At 44.8% G+C, this 22,367-nt stretch overlaps 1 protein-coding gene across 6 annotated transcripts in view; it reads left to right on the top strand.

Annotated features, from left to right (window-relative positions):
- The window catches only part of CPEB1 (cytoplasmic polyadenylation element binding protein 1), a 102,849-nt gene that overhangs the window by 68,227 nt on the left and 12,255 nt on the right, over positions 1–22,367 (top strand). For 4 of the 6 annotated variants that reach the window (XM_040342911.1, XM_040342912.1, XM_040342916.1 and 1 more), the window contains 2 exons: positions 10,112–10,216; positions 13,201–13,337. In XM_040342911.1, coding sequence (XP_040198845.1) covers positions 10,112–10,216; positions 13,201–13,337 — 242 coding nt within the window. The remainder of the gene's footprint in view (positions 1–10,111; positions 10,217–13,200; positions 13,338–22,367) is intronic. The other 2 variants (XM_040342913.1, XM_040342915.1) reach the window with 1 other exon arrangement.

A 22,367-nucleotide genomic window follows, 5' to 3' on the forward strand; every position in this document is an offset into this window, starting at 1 on the left:
GGATTTCCTAGCATCCTTGGATATCAAGGACGCGTACCTGCATATCCCCATATGCGCAAAACACCAGAGGTTTCTGCGTTTTGCAGTCGGAGAGGACCACTTTCAATTTGTGGCCCTCCCGTTCGGCCTGGCCTCAGCACTGCGGGTTTTCACCAAGGTGCTCGCCCTGCTGCGGCAGCGTCGGACGCTGGGGACACTATCGCCTAATGTACGCCTTCCCTCCCCTGCAGCTTCTTCCTCGCCTGCTGCGCAGGGTGGAAGCCGAGGGGATACCAACAATCCTGATCCCTCCGGATTGGCCGCACCGTCCCTGGTACGCGGACCTGGTGGCAGACGTCCCCTGGCGTCTACCCCTGAGAGAAGACCTTCTTTTGCAAGGTCCTATCTTTCACCCTGCTTTACAGTCGCTGGCTTTAACGGCGTGGCTGAGAGCCAGGCCTGTCGGAAGTCCACTTCACGAAAGATTTACCATCGTACGTGGAAGGCCTACATCTGTGTGAAGAGATGAAATGGCACGTGATGTCACGGATTCTGCTGTTTTTGCAGCGTGGAGTGGATCAGGCTCCCGCCTTAAATATGGTTTAGAGTCAGATTTCGTCTCTAACTGTCTACATTCAGCGACCCTTGGCGGCGCACTCCTTGGTGCGTACGTTTGTGCAGGGGGTCCGGCATGTGGCCCCTTCTGTGCCTCCTCTACTGCCTTCATGGGACTTGAATTTAGTTCTTTCGGTGCTTCAAGAAGCTCCGTTTGAGGACATTCGGAAGATTCCTTTGTTGACTTTGTCCCAGAAGGTGGTTTTTCTGGTGGCAATTACTTCGGTCAGACAGGTATCTGAACTGGTGCTGCGGCCGCAGCCATCATTCCTTCCAAAGGTTGTTTCGGCTTTTCACATTAATGAGGACATAGTTTTGTCATTCTTATGTCCTCGGCCAAAAAACCCGAAGGAGGCCACTTTGCATTCCTTAAACGTGGTTCGGGCCCTACGGGTGTACTTGTCTGCTACGGCTCCGTTTTGGAAGTCGGACTCGCTGTTCGTGTCGGTGACTGGTCCTAAGAAAGGTCTGGCTGTCTCATCGGCCACCATCTAGGTGGATCAGACAGGTCGTGCTCCAGGCCTATGCCCTAAAATGGCGGGCGCCTCCCTTTACGGTTACGGCGCACTCGACCAGGGCGATTGGTGCCTCTTGGGCTTTCCGCCATCAAGCGTCTGTCTTGCAGGTATGTAAGGCGGCGACCTGGTCGTCAATCTACACCTTCTCAAAATTTTACAAGGGGGATATGAGTGCATCTTCGGATGCCTCCTTTGGCCGCAAGGTTTTACAGGTGGCAGTTTAAGGTTGAAGTTCCTCTGTTGAGGAACTCTGGTTTGTTTGGGGTGAAGCTTGGTTTGCTGTGTTTTTCCCACCCCTGACACTGCTTGGGGACGTCCCTAAGGTCAATGCTGAACGGAAGAGAAAATAGGATTTTTGTACTCACCGTAAAATCTTTCTCTGAGTTCAGACGGACATGGCACCCACCCCTCCTTTGTACTGCTGGTCTACGAACTGAGGCTGGATGTTCCAGAGGGTGGGATGTACCCGGGGGACACGCCCCCTGGGAGGTGCTGTACTTAGTGTTTTTAACACTTAAAGTGCTGTTTTTCGGCCTAGTCTCTCCTGAAAGGAAGGTATATAACCCCAAGGTCAATGCTGCTGTGTCCGTCCATGAACTCGGAGAAATGGATTTTACAATGAGTACAAAAATCCTATTTTTCTGATCTCACCCTCAAGAGCAAATATGATATTCTCTGAAATGTGACCTATAAATCACTTTCAATATGTGGGGTTTTAAAGTAATTGCTCCTAAAACAGATTGTGTGTAAAATAAAAAAATGCCCAGTAGAGGTTAGAGCGATCACTACTTCACATAATTTTGTTATATTACAGTACATGTATTTCTATGTGGCTTTTGAAACTAGCTGTAATGCTGGACTTGGTTCTTTAGCAAAATGTCCCAGGGCACCTTTTCATATCCATTAAGATATGGTTATGCAGCTGTCTTCTGTTGGGGGGGGGGGGGAGGCTGTGGTCACATTCTGAACAGTCTCTCGGTCCAGGTACCTTGGCCACTTAAGAGGATTTTGCCCATCAACATGCTGCAATAGAGGGAGATTTGCCTTGCCCTACTGCATTGGTCAGTACAGCTAGAGGGCCTTGGTAAAGTTTCAGTCAGCTGTGGCTAATATCAATTTTGGAGGCACAAGAAGTTGGGCTGCTTATGAAGCAGATTTCATCCTTTCCAGAGGGTAATTTCATGACCCCCACATGGTCCTGCAGTGGTTACACAAACCTGCTGCAGTGTCCATTGCTTATATCTGGTTGAATAGTGCACTTCTCCCTAGAGTAGTCCATAGTTAGATTTTTAGTTGTTACTCTAGTGGAGTGGGCTCTTTACCCATGTTTCTAGGAACGCCACAGAAGGTAAGCAACCAAGGTTTTGGATCTTCTGTCATCCAGGGTCAATGAGAAGCTGGACAGATTTCACACTAGGACTAGCCACCCCCTGAGCATTAACAGTGGATGCTGTATCAATGCTCCCTAACTTATACCCTTGCTACAGCTTTTACTTCAGAGTCTTCAGCATGTCTTCCACATGAATCCTTTGATTAGTTCAGCCTGGTCCAGGAGGACATTGTGAACTTGACTGCGGATCAACCTGATCTCCTGTTGCGAGGTCCAATCTTCCATTCGGTTGCAGAGATCAATGTCTGCTTTGGTCTTTTCTACCCTGCCGAAGGCTAGAAAGGCGACTTCAAGGTTTACCATAGGACTTTAAAGTCTTTAGCCTGGTCTGAGGTTTGGGGACCTCACCCCTGTCATTGCTGCATACAAGCATTTCTCTAGTCTAGCTGACCAGTCTGACCTGGTGGCCAAAATCTAACCTTTGATTGTACACTATCAGTTGTAGGCTGTGCGACTTGAAGGATCTGGATGCCATATCTTTTGTATCGTGTTGCACAAGTCACTAATATCTATTCCCAAACGGTGGTTTCAGAAGATGGATACAAGGTTTAGGGCGTTGGTGTGGAAGGGCTTGGCCAGAATATGTCATGTACTTTACAATTGCCAAGGAATATGGGATTGGCTTGTTTTACCACACATGGAGTTGCTCTTGCTGTGCAGCTACAGCGCTGTAGGAAGTGTGAATCGGTGGCGGGTATTGATCTCTGTAGGGATATGCTGACATGTACCAGACATCAAACCCAAATGGAGGCAGAAATGCCCTACTCCTTTTTAATGGTGAAGTATGGAAGGCTGTTAAGTGATTGGGTTACAGGAGTCACTGAAATGTATTCTTTGGGAAAATATGTATTTACAGAAATGTCATAGTATTGGCACAATTGAGGAATGGGAAAACAAATTGCTTGACCCATGTACATCTACCATAATGAAAGCCTTTGAAAGTAGAACTTCTGTTTTAGCACTCTTTGCCCCCCTTGCATGCCACATTTGGCATGTCATTTTTTGGGGGGTGGAGTGGGCGGTTCGCCGCACCGACGTTCGGCTTCTTTCGGCTACTCGTAACGCGATGGATGCGACCGTCGGAAGCCTGTCGGAAGACTGTCAATCAAAATAGGAACGCCCAGTCCCGAATACCATACCCGGAAGCGGCGGAGAAGATCGCTCTCTAAAACGGTAAGTACAGCTTCGATTTAAGGGAAAAAAAAGCCGATTCCCCTAGACAAAATGGGCATCAATCTAAGGGTAAATTTTTTTAAGGGTGAACTCCCGCTTTAACAAGGTTCCAAGTAGAACTTCAACATGCAACAAGAAGAAATGAGAGTGAGACAAAACATTTTTTGAGCATTCAATTTAATGAAAACAACGAATAAACTGAAACTGTTTTTCAGCTGATCAAAAGTGTAGGACCACACCTCCAAAAAACGAACCCCACCCCCCCAAAACAGAAATCCAACTTCCAAACATGAACTCGGTAATGAGTAGCTCCGCCAATATTGTTGATCACTTCAAAAAAAAATGTTAGCATGCTTGATGCAAGCGTTTCCATGAGGTGAGTGGTGGGAACATTTCTCCAAGTGGTAAGGCAGCCGCACGAAGGCCATCTACTGTCTGGAACTGTTCATTTTTGTAAACTTCCCTTGCCATCCATCCCCCAAAGGTTCTCAATTGGATTTAGATCAGGGGAACACGCAGGATGGGCCAAAAGAGTGATGTTGTTCTCCTGGAAGAAGTCCCTTGTCCTGCGGGCATTGTGTACTGTAGCGCTGTCCTGTTGAAAAACCCAGTCGTTACCACACAGACGAGGGCCCTCAGTCATGAGGAATGCTCTCTGCAACATCTGGACACAGCCAGCGGCCGTTTGACGCCCCTGCAACTTCCGGAAGCTCCATTGTTCCACTGAAGGAAAAGCACCCCAGACCATTATGGCGCCCCCTCCACTGTGGCGCGTAGAAAACATCTCGGGTGGGATCTGCTTGTCATGCCAGTAATGTTGGAAACCATCAGGACCATCAAGGTTACATTTTTTTCTCATCGTAGAATAAAACTTTCTTCCACCTTTTTGAATGTCCCATGTTTGGTGCTCCCTTGCAAAGTCCAAACAAGCAGTTCTGTGGCATTCAAGGAGACGAGGTGTGTTTGAAAACTTTTTTTTTTTTTTTTTTTTTTTTTATGAAGCCCTTCAGTCTCAGATGCCGTCTGATGGTTATGGGGCTGCAGTCAGCACCAGTAAGGGCCTTAATTTGGGTCGAGGATCCTCCACAGTGTCTTGCTGAGACCCTGCTTATGCAGTTCAGCAACCCGACCACGTTCAAAAAGGGTAGAGTTTTTTTGTCTTTGCCATCACAACGTGTGACTACCTGACAGAAAATGACAATGAATCCACATCTTTGCACAGATTTAACCTTTTAACCACTTAAGACCCGGACCTTTAGGCAGCTAAAGGACCCGGCCAGGTTTTGCGATTCGGCACTGCGTCGGTTTAACAGACAATTGCGCGGTCGTGCGACGTGGCTCCCAAACAAAATTGGCGTGCTTTTTTCCCATAAATAGAGCTTTCTTTTGGTGGCATTTGATCACCTCTGCGGTTTTTATTTTTTGCGCTATAAACAAAAGTAGAGCAATTTTGAAAAATGTTTTTTTTTTTTTGCTATAATATCCCCCAAAAATGTTTTTTTTTTTTTTTTTTTTTTTTTTCTTTCTGTTTAGGCCGATACATATTCTTCTACCTATTTTTGGTAAAAATCGCAATAAGCATTTAGCGGTTGGTTTGCGCAAAATTTATAGCTTTTACAAAATAGGGGATAGTTTTTATTGCATTTTTATAAAAAAAATTTTTTTACTAATAGGCGATCAGCTTTTTTTTTTTTTTTTCGTGACTGCGACATTATGGCAGACACTTTGGACAATTTTGACACATTTTTGGGAGTTGACCACAAGGGGGTGCTGAAGGGGTTATGTATGACCTAATATGTGTTTCTAACTGTAGGTGTGATGTCATCGATTGTGTGTTCCCTTTTATAGGGATACACAATCGATGACACCGCCACAGTGAAGAACAGGGAAGCTGTGTTTACACACAGCTCCCCCCCCCCCGTTCTTCAGCTCCGGGGACCAATCGCGGGACTCAAGCGGCGATCGGGTCCCGCAGCTTCGGACTGGGTCGCAGGAGCGAGTACCTGTACATGCATGTGCCATTCTGCCGACGTAAATGTGCAGAAGGCGGTCCTTAAGTGGTTAAAGGCATGTGGTCCTAACTTTTGATCAGCTGAAAAAAGCCTGTTTCAGTTTATTCGTTTTCATTAAATTTAATGCTCAAAAAACATGTTTTGTCTCACTCTCGTTTCTTCTTTTTGCATGTTGAAGCTCTACTTGGAACCTTGTTAAAATCCAACAATGTAAAATATGATTTTTTTGCCATTTTTCAAGTGGTCTTAAACTTTTGATCTGGACTGTATAAATGTACATTCACATCAGTCCCTGCCCTCAAGGAGCTTACAATCTAAGGTCCCCTAACTCATTCATCCACATACTGGGCCAATTTGGACAGGATCCAATTAACCTACCAGCATGTCTTTGGGAAGAAAATTTGAGTACCTGGAGGAAACTCGCACAGGGAGAACAAACTCCAGGCAGGTAGGATTTTTTTTTTTTTAATGAAACACGATCTCTTCACCAGTGTCCAGTCATCTGAAGATCTGAAGATGGCAGCACAACACCATCATAATGGATTTAAAGCTTCCCCTGTGTCTTGTGATGTAATCCTAGAAAATTATTTTACAGTTAAACCAAAATGTTTTTACATTAGTGCAATGATTCATCAAACCCTTATTTTCAGTAATGGTTAAATGCCAAATTTAGCAATACTTAATGTTTTTTTCTTGCATGGGCTAACCAACACATGGATTTGTAGTGGCAGTAATGTTGCAGAAGTTTTGGGTGGGGTTTTATCTAAAACCTCCAAGGCTGCAGGGGGGCTTCCAGACTGTAAAAGTGAGTGGCTTTCAGTCAGTGCTGCCCTGAGGTTTCTGGATTGAGTCATGGGGCAAGCAAAAGAATTGCCAAAGGATCTGCAGAAAAGTAGTTGGACTGTATAAAAGGAAAGGATATAAAAATATCCAAGGAATTAAATTCCAATCTCTAGTGTTCAAACTCTAATAAAGTTAAAAATGAGGGGTTCTGTTGAAACTAAACCCCAGTCGGGTAGACAAACTAAAATTTCAGCCACAACTGCCATAAAAACTGTTCAGATGAAATACAGGACTCTCTGAAAACATGTGGTGTGGCTGTTTCAAGATGCACAATGAGGAGGCACTTGAAGAAAGATGGGCTGCATGGTCAAGTTGCTAGAAAGCCATTACTACGCAAATGCCACAATATGCCAAACAGCACGGACAAGCCTCAAACCTGCCACAAAGTAATTTTGAGTGATGTGACCAAAATTGAGCTTTTTGGCCACAACCATAAACGCTACATTTAAAGAGTCAACAAGGCTTATGATAAAAAGTTGCACATTGCTATTGTAAAACACGGAGGTGGATCGCATATGTGTTGTATTAGTATTATTATTATACAGGATTTATATAGCGCCAACAGTTTGCGCAGCGCTTTACATCAGGGAAGACAGTACAGTCACAATACAAATCAATACAGGAGGGATAAGAGGGCCCTGCTCGTTAGAGCTTACAATCTAGAAGGAAGGGTCAAGTGGAACAAAGGGTAGTTGGCTGTGGGGGCTGACCATATGGACTCAAATGGTTAGGTGTGGGTAGGATAGGCTTCTCTGAATAGGAGGGTTTTCAGGGATCCTCTAAAAGCTTATGAGAAGGACGGAGAGGTTGGGGTAAGGAATTCCATAGGCTTGGAGAGGCTCTGGAAAAGTCCTGGAGACTAGCATGGGAGCAGGTGATGGAGCTAGAGAGTAGGAGGTCTTGAGACGAACAAAAAACGATTAGGTTGGTATTTAGAAACTAGGTCATTGATGTAGCTGGGGGAAGAGTTATGGATGGCTTTGTAGGTAATTGTTAGTAGTTCGAATTTAATTTGTTGGGTGAGCGGAAGCCAGTGGAGGGATTGACAGAGGGGAGTAGCAGACACAACGATTGGTAAGGTGGATGAGTCTGGCAGCAGCATTCATGATGGACTGAAGGGGGGTTAGAGTGTGCAGAGGTAAGCCAATGAGGGAGTTGCAGTAATCGAGGCGAGAGATGACCAGGAAGTGAATTAAGAGTTTTGTGGTGTCATTGGTTAGAAAGGGGTGTGTTTTTTTTTTTTTTTTTTTTTAAGTGTATTTTGTGCGTGTACTCGAGAGAGGAGCCGGACTGCAGGAGTTGGGAGTAGGCAGGCCTCCCCCAGAGGCAATCTGCCACCTTTCTCCATGCCCCGGGTGGCAATGGCAGGTGTGTGAGGGGGTCCTCCCACACAGCCCGCCCTACCTGCTCCGCTTTGAAGCCCAACGGGGCATAGGGACTCCCTATAAGGGAGTGAGGATTAGCCCGCTCAACCAGCCCCGTTGGTCCTTCTCCTCTCTTTTTAGAGAACGCGTGGTCAAAGTGCGTGATGTTAACCCAATTTCGAGTGCGTGTAAGTGCGGTGGTTTTTGTGGGAGGGGGGTGGGCGTACTAAGCGCAGGCTTACCTCGCATAGCACACCCACCGGGAGCCGGGCTGAGACCACCAAACTCAATTCACATGTAGCCGAGAGCGTGATCCGAACCCCTAGCTGCAGAGGTGAATGGCTTGTCAGAGCAGTGCCAATCGCGTTGAGCCACCGCAGCTCCACATAGAAAGGGGTGTATTTTGGAGATGTTGCGAAGGTTGCGGCGACAGGATTTGGACAGTGATTGAACATGAGGCTTAAAGGACAGTTCAGAGTCCAGGACTACTCCTGGGATCTTGACATGTGGGGATGGGCTGATAGTTGTGCCATTAATTTTGTCAGATCAAGGGTAGAGGCACGTGGGGGAGGGAAAATTATAAGTTCCGTTTTGGATAGATTGAGTTTGAGAAAGTGGTGCGACATCCAAACTGATATATCTGATAGTAAATTAGTGATACGCGAGGAGAATGAAGGAGTGAGTTGAGGGGTAGAGAAATAGATTTGAGTGTCATCAGCGTAAAGATGGTATTGGAATCCGTGGGAGGCTATCGGCTGACCCAGGGAGGAGGTGTAGATAGAAAATAGGAGAGGTACAAGAACCTTGGGGGACCCCAACAGAGAATGGGAGAGGAGGAAGAGTTGTAAGCAACGCTGAAGGTGCGGTTGGATAAGTAGGTAGAAAACCAGCGAAGAGTACAGTCAAATAGTGAAGTTTTTTTTTGAGGAGTGGGTGGTCAACCGTATTGAAGGTGGGAGAGAGGTCTAGGAGTAGAGCACAGAATAGTGTCCCTTAGTTTTGGCCGTTAGTTTTAGGAGAGCAGTTTCTGTGGAATGTTGAGGACGAAATTCAGACTGAAGGGGATCAAGGAGGTTATTATGAGCAAGGTGGACGCTCAGTTGGTTGTAGACTAGACGTTCAAGGAGTTTGGATAAAAAGGGGAGCAAGGATGTGTGAGCTACAAAGGCACAGGAAACTTGGTCAAATTTATGGCAAGATTTATGGCAAGATGAATGCAGTATGTTCTCAAAATACTGGAGGAACATTTGCATTTATCGGCCGGGAAGCTGCGCATGGGACGTACAATGTTCCAAAACGCAACATCTGTCATTTGCTGCAGCAGAATAAGGTGAAGGTTTTGGAGTGGCTACCTGTGTCCTGACCTCAATATCGATTCTCTCTGGGGAGATCTCAAATGTGCAGTTCATGCAAGACTGCCCTAGAATTTGCAGGAACTGGAGGCTTTTTGCCAAGTGTAATGGGCAACTTTACCATTTGAGTAGCTAAAGAGCCTCATCCACAAAGACTTTAAGCTATCATTTATGTTAAAGGGGGTAATACATGGCATTATGAACTAGGGTATGGAAACTTTTGATCAGGGTCATTTGGGTAGTCTGTTATGATTTAAAAAGCATAAACTGTTGATAATTGCTTCAGCCAAACACTAACCATGAGCAAAATGTTTGTGTACATATTCCCTGAAAAATGGCCAAGAAATCATATATTCTGCCAGGGTATGTAATCTTGTGAGCACAACTGTAAATACTTTCTCGTTTTGGATGGAGTATGGAAGGGTTGGATCCCATTTGTCAGACTTGATATCTCTGGCCATTGATCCTTGCTGAGAAATAGTCATACCATTTTTGCCCTGTAACCAGCATCCCTAAGCCAAAGTGATGGGCATGCAAAAATTTAAATTGGCACTGGCTAAGAGGTGAAGAGTGCACTTATTAAGCATGTCATAGGGCGATTACTCCCCAATGTAAAGATTTTCTCTTGTTGCCTTCAAACAGGACGTGGAGCATAATTCACCTGTACAAGACGAGAATTAAATCATGTACTTTATGCAAAGCGGTTTTGTGGCAATTGGGATGCTGGCCTAGGTCAACATCCTCCTATTCTAATGTAAATTGTTAATGAAAAAAGCTTTTCCTAAAATATTAACCATTCTTTCAAGCCTAGATGGAAAAATTGCCCTTTAGATTGTGTTTGATGTCTTGCCTCTTTTCTTCACAGCTGGCCTGATAAACACATTCCGAGTGTTTGGTGCTCTGAGTGTTGAGTGGCCTGGTAAGGATGGAAAGCATCCACGTTGTCCTCCTAAAGGTAATATGCCTAAAGGTAATGCCAAAGCGGTAGGAGCTTACTTTATTTGAGCACATTGTGGTGCTGCACAAGAGTTCACATATGGAACCTCTAGGACACGGTGATGGGATTACGTTTTCAATATTAACCAATAAAATCAGCTTTTTAGTGTTTTTAGCCACCAGTTTTATTGTCTTCAGTAGCAAATCGGTAATTTTACTAAACCACTCATGGCATCGCCACTTGGCTAAATTCAAATCCTACAGCACTTGTAAAGGATTTAAACGTAACCTCTAACCTGAACACAGCTGGAAGGTGTTATTAATGCTAAAGATTTTTTATTTTTTAAAAGCCACAATTTAGTCAACCTCTAGCAATAGACTAGATATGCTTGTCCTACAAATGGGCTGTGATTGTTGGTTAATAATTGAAGCCAGAATTTTGAGTAGGTGTGTACAAGCAGTGGTGTGGACTTGGTGTGCTTTCTGACATTTGACAAAAGTGGTTGGATCATTTTAGGGCATATACAACAGTTGTACTGCATATTGTAAATACGTTTGGTATTGGGGTACATGCACACAGATGTTTGCAGGCAAAGGGCTCTAATGTAAAACTCTTCATTTTCACCTGCCAAGTAAGCTACGGGTTTATGGCTGTAGAGGTCATGCAATTTTTACCTGTCTAAATGCTGATGCTCTTTAGTGTGTGTGTGTGTGTGTGTGTGTGTGTGTGTGTGTGTGTGTGTGTGTTTAACCCTTGCATTTCTCAAACATGATTTTTTTTGGGGGGGGATTTAGCATGTTGGAAACACTGGGAGCTTTACACAAGAGCCAATTGCACAAGTTTACATCTACAGTACTCTTGTGCTGTGATTTTTTTTTTTTTTTTTTTTTTTTTTTAACATGACGTTACACTTTTCCTGTGCAATGGTCCCTTACCAGTGCTCCTGGCTCCTCCCCTTCTGAGTGCCCCTATAGAAAGCGGCTTGCTAAGAGGGCTCGACCCTGAGCCTGTGCGGCCCATTGACGGGTCAGCCCTTCTCACTGGCAGTGGTTGGCTGTAGCCAATGGCTCCACTGGGAAGAGGCGCACTCGGGCACAGTGCTAATTGCAATCTGGGTCAGGTAAATATATGAAGGGGAGCTGAACTCCACCCCCCCCCCCCTTTAAAGTAGAAAGGAATAAGGGTTTTAACTTAATCCATTTTATACATTAGTGTTCCAATTTTCTTCCAGCATCTTTGGCAAGCCACATGCTTGTCCTGCTCTCTACTATATTAAAGGTTGTTTGGGATAAAAAATAAGTTATGCTACCCATAGGTTAAAGGACCACAGAATTAATTATGCAATACTGTATTTGTAAAGACTTTAACAGCTGAGTGGTAGTTGGGTTATCAATACAAATGTGTATGTAGTAAGAACTGTACTAAAATACAGTGTAACTTGGTTTGGGAGCGTTTTGCAAGACAAACAAAATGTTTTCATACATTTTGCCTTTATATACATGCGTTATCTTGATATAAGAGTAGCGTCATGTCACAACCGAGTATAAAAGGTGCCTCCAAGTGTAGCAATATAGTTAAATTTAATGAAGGTACATGGAGGATCGAGGAAAAAAATGACTTTATAGGCACCACTTAAATAACAAGGATTTTAATACATATATACAAAATTTGTACTAAATGCATCCAATTGGAATACATAACGACAAAAGAGAAATTCACTAATGCAGGGATATACATGATGAAAATGCTGAAATAAAGTGTCTCCTGGGTAAACACAGCTAGGAATCTTTAACCACTTGCCTACAGTGCACATACACCCCTTTCCTGCCCAGACGAGATTTTAGCTTCCGGCACTGCGTCGCTTTAACTGACAATTGCGCGGTCGTGCAACGTGGCTCCCAAACAAAATAGACGTTTTTCCCCCCCCCCCCCCACAAATAGAGCTTTCTTTTGGTGGCGTTTGATCGCCTGTGCGGTTTCTAATTTTTTGAGCTATAAATTAAGAGCGTAAATTTAAAAAAAACACTATTTTGCTTTTTGCTATAATATCCCATTTTTTTAAAAAATATATATATATTTTTCTCAGTTTAGGCTGATACGTATTCTACATATTTTTGTAAAAAAAACAAAAGTTATATTGCCTACAAAATAGAGGACAATGTTTTTATTTATTTATTTTTTACTAGGATTGGCGGCGATCTGCGTTTTTTTTCGGGACTGCAACATAGCGGACACATCGGACACTTTTGACACATTTTTGGTACCATTCACATTTATACAGTGAACAGTGCTATAAATATGCATGATTACTGTATACATGTGACTGGCAGGGAAGGGGTTAACCACTAGGGGGCAGGGAAGGGGTTAAATGTGTAGCCTATTGAGTGTTCTAACTGTAGGGGGGTGACCGATCTGTGTCCCTATGTACAAAGGACACTTCGGTCTCCTCTCTCCCTGACAGGACATGGAGCTCTGTTTACACACAGAGCTCCACGTCCCTGCTCAGTTACTGGGCAATCGCGGGTGCCCGGCAGCCATCGCGGCCGCCGTGCACGCGCATTGTGTTCCCAGTGACACAACGGGTGCGCGCGCCCCCCCTAGAGGCTTTAAATGACAGGACGTCATATGACGTCCTGTCATAATAAAGTATTCTGCACACTTGAAGGTGCCGCTCATATATCAAAACTTTTTTTTCTTATTTTTTTTTTTTTTACACAGGGTATAGAAGTGCTTTGGATTGCAAGCATGTTTCTGGAACACATTATGCTCGCAAACCAAGGTTCTACTGTACTGAGGCTGCTGATGTTTATCATGTTGAGTGCTCATTGCCTTGCTGTCTCTGGCCTCAAAGCTGTGAGTCATGTGACTCGGGTTGCATGCAGTCTAGAATGTCCATGAAATCACAATTTCGGGTTTGCATGTTTTTCAGTTAGTCACTCAAATATTTAAATGAATGCCAAAATGATGTAAATATCTGTCTGAATGCATACCTGTAATGTGTTGTCCCAATATTTTAGGCTATGTATATCTGGTTTTTGAGTCTGAGAAGTCGGTGCGCGCACTACTCCAGGCCTGCACACAGGATTTACTAAATCAAGATGGACTAAGTGAACACTACTTCAAAATGTCAAGTCGCAGAATGCGCTGCAAGGAGGTAACGGCCGATTAATTTATTATGATAGAAGTACCAGTGGGTTAACTACTTCCTGTCCAGGACAATTATAGCACTTTACTCCTATATATTTTTTTTTTTTTTTTTTTTTTTTTTTTTTTTAGCAGCAACCATGGGGAATAAAATGGCAGTTGCAAATTTTATGTCACAGTATTTGCAGTTTTTTTTTTCCTTTTACAGGTTACATTTTTTAGTCAGAGGTCTTGAGCTAGAATGAGGAGAGAAGGGAGTGTAAATATGGCGCTGTTCTAGTGGGAGGAGAGTCGGCCTGACGCTGACAGTGCAACAAAGTCAGAAATCACGGCAAACAAAAATGGTGTTACCCCCAGCTGGGTATAGGCAGTGAGAAACTTCAATAAGATGTGAAGCGTGAGATGTAAATAACTTAAATGATGGTCCCTCGGCCGGGTGTTTGCTGATGCAGAAATACCCTCGGCCGGGTGTTTGCTACTATAACATGCCCTCAACCAGGTATAAGTGGGTTCTAAAATAAAATGGTGCTAGTTAAAAGTGAAACATCAACCTTAGTGGACAGAGTATAACATCAAACCACAGTAAATAAATAAACCCCCGGTCGGGTGTTTACTATTGCACTCTCTGCCGGGTGTTGGATAAGTGAAAAAAACTTGTATTTAAATGTGAAGAAAACATGAAAAAACACATAAATCAAGTCCATGTAAAGTCCATGGGAAAACCATAAATAGAAATAAAAGTAGTAATGGGTGACTTTTGTGCTTAAAACTTCAACGTTGCTGGCTGAAATTGTTCTTGCGTGACAACCCATGCTCTTTACAAAAATGCACTCGCCGTATACTACTTCCCCTCCAGGGGTATGGCGCGATCACAGTATAAGTGCCACGGTGTAGCAACCTGAGGACAGATGGGGCCAGCTCCAGACACCGATTGCGATCTTCCAAGGCGTTTTATGCAGGAGAAGAAAGGATGCCCATAGTGTGAATCCATTTAAAATAAAGTTTAATGTGAAAGACGTTTGAATACTCACATTGACATGAACAAATTTAGGCAAAATAAGAAAACAAGCTGGCGCTGCACATTCAGTGTGTACAGCCCAGACCGGGTGTGCAGCGCCAGCTTGTTTTCTTATTTTGCCTAAATTTGTTCATGTCAATGTGAGTATTCAAACGTCTTTCACATTAAACTTTATTTTAAACGGATTCACACTATGGGCATCCTTTCTTCTCCTGCATAAAACGCCTTGGAGGATCGCAATCGGTGTCTGGAGCTGGCCCCATCTGTCCTCGGGTTGCTACACCGGGCACTTATACTGTGATCGCGCCATACCCCTGGAGGGGAAGAAGTATCTGGCGAGTGCATTTTTGTAAAGAGCATGGGTTGTCACGCACAGAGCAAGAACTGAAAATTTCAGCCAGCAACGTTGAAGTTTTAAGCACAAAAGTCACCTATTACTACTTTTATTTCTGTTTATGGTTTTCCCATGGACTTTGTGTTTTTTTCATGTTTTCTTCATTTGAATACAATTTTTTTTCACTTATCTAACACCCGGCCGAGAGTGCAATAATAAACACCCGACCGGGGCATTTATTGACTGGTTTTATGTTGTACTCTGTCCACTAAGGTTGATGTTTCACTTTTAACTAGCACCATTTTATTTTAGGACCCGGTTGAGGGCACTTTATAGAAGCAAACACCCGGCCGAGGGACCAATATCATTTAAGTTATTTACATCTCACGCTTCACATCTCTTATTGAAGTTTCTCACAGCCTATACCCAGCTGGGGGTAACACCATTTTTGTTTGCAGTCATTTTTGACTTTGTTGCACTGTCAGCTTTGGGCTGACTCTCCTCCCACTAGAACAGCGCTATACCTACACTCCCTTCTCTCCTCATCCTTTTACTCCACCTAGTGGTAGTAAATAGTAGGGGCAGCAGTTCTTCTTTTTTCACCAGCATCTTTATCTTTTTATTTTCTGTCTTGTGTTTGAACTCCGCTGCACGGATCCACCCCACACTTTCTCTTTCCTTGGGCTAGAATGGTTTCTTTTTGCGCTAACGTATATAGATACCTGACGTGTGATTTGAATGCCGTTTACATATGTGGACGTGACTTGCGTTTGCTTCTGCGTGTGAGCACACTTTATTTTATTCTTCATACATTATGGGACAGTCGGGCTAATTACCTGCTGGATTATACTTCATCAGGTAAAAGCACAATGGTAGATCAAAGTCTTTAAACAGGAAGTGCCCCTCCCATACAGGAAGCCCTTCAATTTTTCACCAGTGTCTACAAGGTTTGTTTGAGCTCTGAGCTCCAGGTCTATAGTCCCACAAACGGTTCCAAAAAAGAATCGAGGGATTGACCGGATCCATTTAACACAAGATTTTAGGCTTGAATAAATGGTACTCGAGCCTTGCAAAAGGGATTAAAAACGTATTACTCAAGATCCTGCAAGGTTTTGCCTGTAATGCAGCCTCCGTGCCTCGAACCCTGTGGAGTGGAAATCCTGGACACTACAAGGCTAAGGTATTTCCTGCAGGGTGCTCTACAAGTCCAAGGGAGTGGACCCTAAACATGAAAGGGTACCCAGTCCTTAAAGGTCCCCTGTGACAGGAACCCACCATTAAGGGTGAAGATTAGGCCCTTGGTTTCTAAGTGGCCCTGCGCCTGGATGGGTAAGTGATTTTATTTTGGGGTGTCCCAATAATTGTAACAATTAGTCAAGCTAGATAAGGGCTGGACACCTGGGAGTTTTGGGCTAACTGTGTTGCAAAGTTTTTGTTTTTTTTGTTAGTTTTTTTTCCTCTCTGCTTGTCTGATATTTACCTTTATGATGGCACATGAGGTGCACTTTTTTGCCTGGGTCACCATGGTGCACCGCAGTAGTCTACAGTTTGGCGGCCATGGAGCACGCGACTTCGCCGCAAATGCGCAGTGGTCTTTTATTCAGGCGAACAAAGATTTGCGTCGTACGTGAATACGTACGCATCAATTCTGGTGCACACCCAGCTCATTTAAGCTGTGTAAGCCAAGCATGTGGTGCTTCCAGAATGAAGCTGTGGGACACAGCAGGCTCTGAACAAACACTTGCAGTGATTAATTTCTTACCTGGGTCACATGACTCGCCAGGTGTTGCCAGGCTAAAGGTGCTTGGCAGGATTGTTGCATAGGGGCTTGGTGAGCCCTATTAAAGGGTCTCCCTTCTAAAAAAGGGTGTTATTTTTTTATACACACCCCAAAGTACTTTGTGGACTAAATGTCGTCCAAAAAGGAGTGGGACTAAACACTACAATGAAGGGGCAAACATATCACATCAGTAGTTCCTGTTGAACTTGGTCATCTCCCTAGTGTTGTATCCCCCTGATAGCCAGAGGCTTCCAGGCAATCTGAGCTGCTGCGCCTATCTAATATTGTGCCTACAGTCAATGCTGCTGTTCCACCCTTTTTCACAAAGGATTAACTGTCCTCTGCCCTATTGGGTTAAGGGCACAGGATTGCCACCATCCCGCAGGGTGGCGTGACAGATCCCTCTCCCTGGAGCCTCCAAGTTTGGAGCAGGAATGGGTCAAGAATGGGTAAGAGCATAAAGCTCAGGATTTGGTGGAGTGTCCGGCAGATGAGTCTCCTTCCAAGCAATCTGGACAAGACATCCAGCTGATGTCTGCCTCTGTCGCAGAGGCCTTTCATCCAGATCTTGACCAAAATGGTTTGTTCTGCCTTTAAGTTGCCTCTGTAAAAAAACAGAGCCCCCCTGGTCCTCTAAGACCACTGAGGCCTTTTTCAGGCCGCAATGTCTTTCCCCCTACACCCCCTGTTGGAACAGGCAGTGTATGCGGATTGGGAATATCCTGGTAACCTTTTGTTCCTCTGAAGAGGGTTTGCCTTTTTTTATCCAATGGATCAAAAGGTTGTTAAACGGAGCAGGCCAGCCGTGGATGCAGCTGTCTCTTCCTTAAATAAGAACTTGTCTGGTAAATGACGCACAGGGCCTATAAAAGACCCGGTGGACAAGAAATTTTAGTTATTAAAGGCTCCCTTTTTGTTTGGCCAGTTCAGCCAGCCAGCTGTTGCAGCAATTGGTATTTTCCACTCCATAAAGGATCAGGTTAAACGGCCTGATGGGCCTAAACCAAGAGGATGGTCTGCCTGAAATAAAGACTTATTCCTTGAGCGCTGCGTGTTGCTATTAAATCCTTTTTAAGGCGTCAACACAGCAGGTCTCTTGTTGGCTCTCGTCTGTACATATACAGACTTTTGGCTTAAAAGGGTTGTAAAGGTGGTTTTTTATTTTATTAATTTTTCTAAATAAATGGGTTCCTTTTTAACCACTTCCATACCAGGCACTGTCGCACTGATAAGCACCGACGTGGCACTGGTATGCGGCACTCATGGGTGGCACTAATGGGCATCACTTGTTTACTAATTTATGAGTCGGTGCCTGTTTGTGGGCACTGATTGGCATCTATTGTGCTTTTTTTACATGTGGATGGCCATGGGGGATGTACCTGGCCATCCACATGTTGCCCCCGGCCATCCACATGTTGCCCCCTTCCCTGGTGGTCCAGTGTGGGCATCCGAGGGGGGGCTGCGCTGATAAACGGCGTGAACCCCAAAACCCCCCCCACCCCGTCAGGAAAGCCGCCAATCGGCTCTTTACACGCGTCTGTCAGGCGAGAGTGAGGAAGAGCCGGTCAGCGGCTCTTCCTGTTTCGTGTGTGTGTGTGTGTGTGTTCCTTTGAATTTATCACTTCTGCTTCTTCCTCAAACAGGAAGTGAGAAATTCAGACAAAAAAAAAAAAGTTTAGAAGCGAAATTGAAAGAAAAAGGTAAGTGAGTCAACTAGCTTAACTACTAGCCGACCAGCCACCGTCATTATACGGCGGCAGGTCGGCTCTCCTAGGCGAGAGCCCGTAGCTATACGTCCTCTCTTTTAGCCGCCACTAGGGGGCGCGTGCGCGCCACCGGAGGCGCGCGCCCCCTGCTCGCCCCCGACTCCCGTGCGTGTGCCCGGCGGGCGCGATCGCCGCCGGGCACATGCGATCGCTCGGTACAGAGCAGGGAACGGGAGCTGTGTGTGTAAACACACAGCTCCCGGTCCTGTCAGCGGGGGAAATGCTGATCTTCCGTTCATACAATGTATGAACCGAGGATCAGTGTTTCCCCTAGTGAGTCCCCCCCCACCCTACAGTAAGAACACACAGAGGGAACATACTTAACCCCTTCCCCGCCCCCTAGTGTTAACCCCTTCCCTGCCAGTGGCATTTTTATAGTAATACAATGCATTTTTATAGCACTGATCGCTATAAAAATGCCAATGGCCCCAAAAATGTCTCAAGTGTCCGCCATAATGTCGCAGTACCGAAAAAAAATCGCTGATCGCCGCCATTACTAGTAAAAAAAATATATTAAGAAAAATTACATAAATACCCCCTATTTTGTAAACGCTATAACTTTTGCGCAAACCAATCAATAAACGCTTATTGCGATTTTTTTTACGAAAAATAGGTAGAATACGTATCGGCCTAAACTGAGGAAAAAAAATGTTTTTTTATATATTTTTGGGGGATATTTATTACAGCAAAAAGTAAAAAATATTTTTTTTTTTCAAAATTGTCGCTCTATTTTTGTTTATAGCGCAAAAAATAAAAACCGCAGAGGTGATCAAATACCACCAAAAGAAAGCTCTATTTGTGGGAAAAAAAGGACGCCAATTTTGTTTGGGAGCCACGTCGCACGACCGCGCAATTGTCAGTTAAAAGGAACGCAGTCCAGAATCACAAAAAGTACTCTGGTCTTTGGGCAGCAATATGGTCCGGGGGTTAAGTGGTTAAAAGAACCGATTTAGAAAATAAAAAACAAACCTTTACAACCCCTTTAAGAACTGGTCAGCTGAGATTCCTTATAAAGTTATTGGCAGGTTCCACTTATGGGGAATGTTTGTTCTGTGATTATTTGAATAAATATACCCAAAAGATTTCTAGAGAGAGTAGTTCTCTACTTTCTGTGAAGTAAAGCACCAGACGTCCCTTGTATAAAACCTCGGACTACTTCCCCCAAATGTCTCGGCATCAAGGCGGTTCTGCTGCCAACAGGATGCTAGGGCCCGTGGAAAACTTGCAGGGTCACTAAAGGCCCTGGGTTCAAAATTGTTAAACCAAGCCCTCCTCTTGAGGGGATGCCTCCACGCCATTGGCTTGCTGGGGAAGGTTGCTGCACTTTGCGCGAATTTGAAAAAAACAATTATTCAGGAAGGACGAATGGGTCACCTCAGTTATATTGCAGTTAAAGGCTGGAGTCGCAGGGAATGCCCCCCCCCCCCCAGAGGTTAAGATCCAGCATTCCCTCAGATCCTCTAAAAAACATATTGCTTCAAACACTACGTCTAGTGCAGTGATGGTGAAAATTGGCACCCAGGATGTTTTGGAGCTAAATTTCCCATGATGATGCACTCTGCAGTGTAGTTGAGCATAATGGGAAATATAGTTCCAAAACATCTGGGGTGCCAAGGTTCGCCATTACTGATCTAGTGCATCAAAGTAATTGTAAAGGTTCCGATACTCGAAAGGGGCTCAGGGTTTTGCTCCTGTTTACAGTACAGAAACGGACACCAGGCCCATTTTGGACCTAAAGATCCCTGAACAAGTATCTAGCAAGTCCTTTGAATGGAGTCTGTCTGCTCAGTAGTAACCTCACTCCAGAGGGGAGACTCTCTAGCCTCCAATATAAAAACCCCATATTTACATACATCCATTTTTCTTTCAGCCTCATCGGAGGTTCCTACGTTTTGCAGTAGAGGAACTTCATTCTGTTTGTGGCTCTACCCTTCGGGCTAGCTACAGCTTCCCGGGTGTTCACGAAGGTTCTAGCACCAGTACTGGGTCTTTTAAGGGCCCAAGAGATTCTGGTGCTCAGGCATCTGGACAACCTCCTGCTCAGATCACTCAGTTCAGGCTCTAGAACAGAGCATAATATACACAGTATAGTATCTGAAAAGCTTGGGCTAAATCATAAATGCCAAAATCGGCTTTAAATCCAGCTCAAAGTCTAAAGTATCTAGGTTGATCCTAAACCCAGTCAAAGCAAGAGTTTTTTTCATGCCACCCATAAGGATTTGTGTCCTGAGGGATTAGGTGTGTTAGATAAGGGGCACCAGACAACCCTCCATTCGGCTCTGTATGAGCCTTCTAGGGATGATGGTATCATCCTTCGAGGCGGTGCCCTATGCCAGTTCCATTCCAGGCCCTTTCAACCCATCTTGGCTTGGAACGGGAAGAAAAGCCCTGGATTATCCAATGTGCTTATCACCTCAGGCGTACTTAAGCCTAAATTGGTGGCTGCAGGAACAGAAGCTGCGAAAAGGAAAATCCTTTCTCCCAGTAACTTGGAGAGTACTGACCACAGATGCCAGTCTTTGGCTGGGGAGCGACCCTAGACAGGCTCTCAGCCCAGGGAAGATGGTCAGGAATAGAACAGATCCTGCCCATCAATGTCCTGGATTTACAGGCAGTATGTCTGGCCCTACACTCCTGGATGGTAGAGCTTCAGGACTACCCTATCAGGGACCAGTTGACAATGCCATAGCAGTGGCCTATATAAACCACCAAGGCGGTACCAGGAGTCCAGCTCTGTAAGAGGTGAACTGCATACTTGCCTGGGCAGAAAAATATGTGCCAATTATATCGCCTGTCCATATCCCGGGAGTAGAGAACTGGAAGGCAGATTATCTCAGCCACCAGCAGATCTGCCTGGGGGAATGGTCCCTACACCCAGAGGTGTTCCAGGAAATTTGCCAACGTTGGGGATGGCCAAAGGTCAACCAACTGGCATCCAGGTTCAACAAACTACAGCAGTTTGTCTCTCGAACAAGAGATCCTCTGGCAATTGAAGATGCTCTGATGGTTCCATGGAGCCAGTACTCCCTGGTTTATGCTTTCCTTCCGATCCTTCTCCTCCCACACTTGTTGCGAAGGATTCGAAAAGAGGGGGGCCCAGAAGGCCCTGGTTCCCGGAGGTAATGAGACTATCAATAGATGGGCCATGGACGCTTCCACATTGCCCATATCTACTTTTCAAGGTCCTATATTCCACCCCAATTTGCGATCTCTAAATTTGATGGCATGGTTATTGAAGCCAAGATGTTAAAGGACCAAGGCATCTCGGGACCAGTAGTGTCTTCACGTGAATGCTAGAAAAGCTGTCACTAGAGAGATCTATCAAAGTCTGAAAGACTTGTATTGCTTGGTGTGAAGCCAAAAATGGCATCCATGGAAGTACTTGATTGGGAGAATTCTCTTTTCTACAGTCGGCTGTAGAAATCAAATTGGCTTTGAGTACAATCGGAGGTCAAGTTTCAGCCCTATAGTATTCTTTCAAAGGCCTTTAGCCTCCCATTCACTGATCCAAACCTTTATGCAGAGGGCAACTCTATTGCTTCCCCCTATTAGGTCACCTATGTGTCCTTGGGACTTTGGTGCTGTCTGTGTTGCAAAAACAACCATTTGAACCTATTAAAGAAATTCCATCAGACTTGCGGTCAAGCAAGCTAGCCTTCCTGGTGGCTATCGCCTTGGCTAGAAGGGTGTCTGAGTTGGCGGCCCTTTCGTGCCGGGAACCATATTTGATCCTTCACCACGATGGGGTCGTGTTACGAACCGTTCCATCCTTTTTGCCAAAAGTGGTGTCGCCCTTTTATTTTAAATTGAGACATTATTTTGCCTTTTTTTCCTCTCGGCCTTGTTCGGCAGAAGAGACTACTGCATTCTTTGGATGTTGTCCAGGCAGTCAAGGTATATTTATCTAGATATGCATTTTTTTGTTTGTTTTTACCAAAGGGACCCAAGAAGGGCCAGGCAGCTTCCATTGGCAATTGAGGCCGTCAATTGGTCATTCAGGCCTACTGGGTGAAACATAAAGCTCCTCCCTTTAGGGTGAGGGCTCATTCTACCAGGGGTGTAGGAACCTCCCTGGGCTTTTTGCCATCAGGTATCTGTCTCAGATTTGTAAGGCTGCTACCTGGTCATTGGTTATGTTCACA

This window comes from Rana temporaria, chromosome 3 (genome assembly GCF_905171775.1).
Source record: "Rana temporaria chromosome 3, aRanTem1.1, whole genome shotgun sequence".
Classification (NCBI taxonomy): domain Eukaryota; kingdom Metazoa; phylum Chordata; class Amphibia; order Anura; family Ranidae; genus Rana; species Rana temporaria.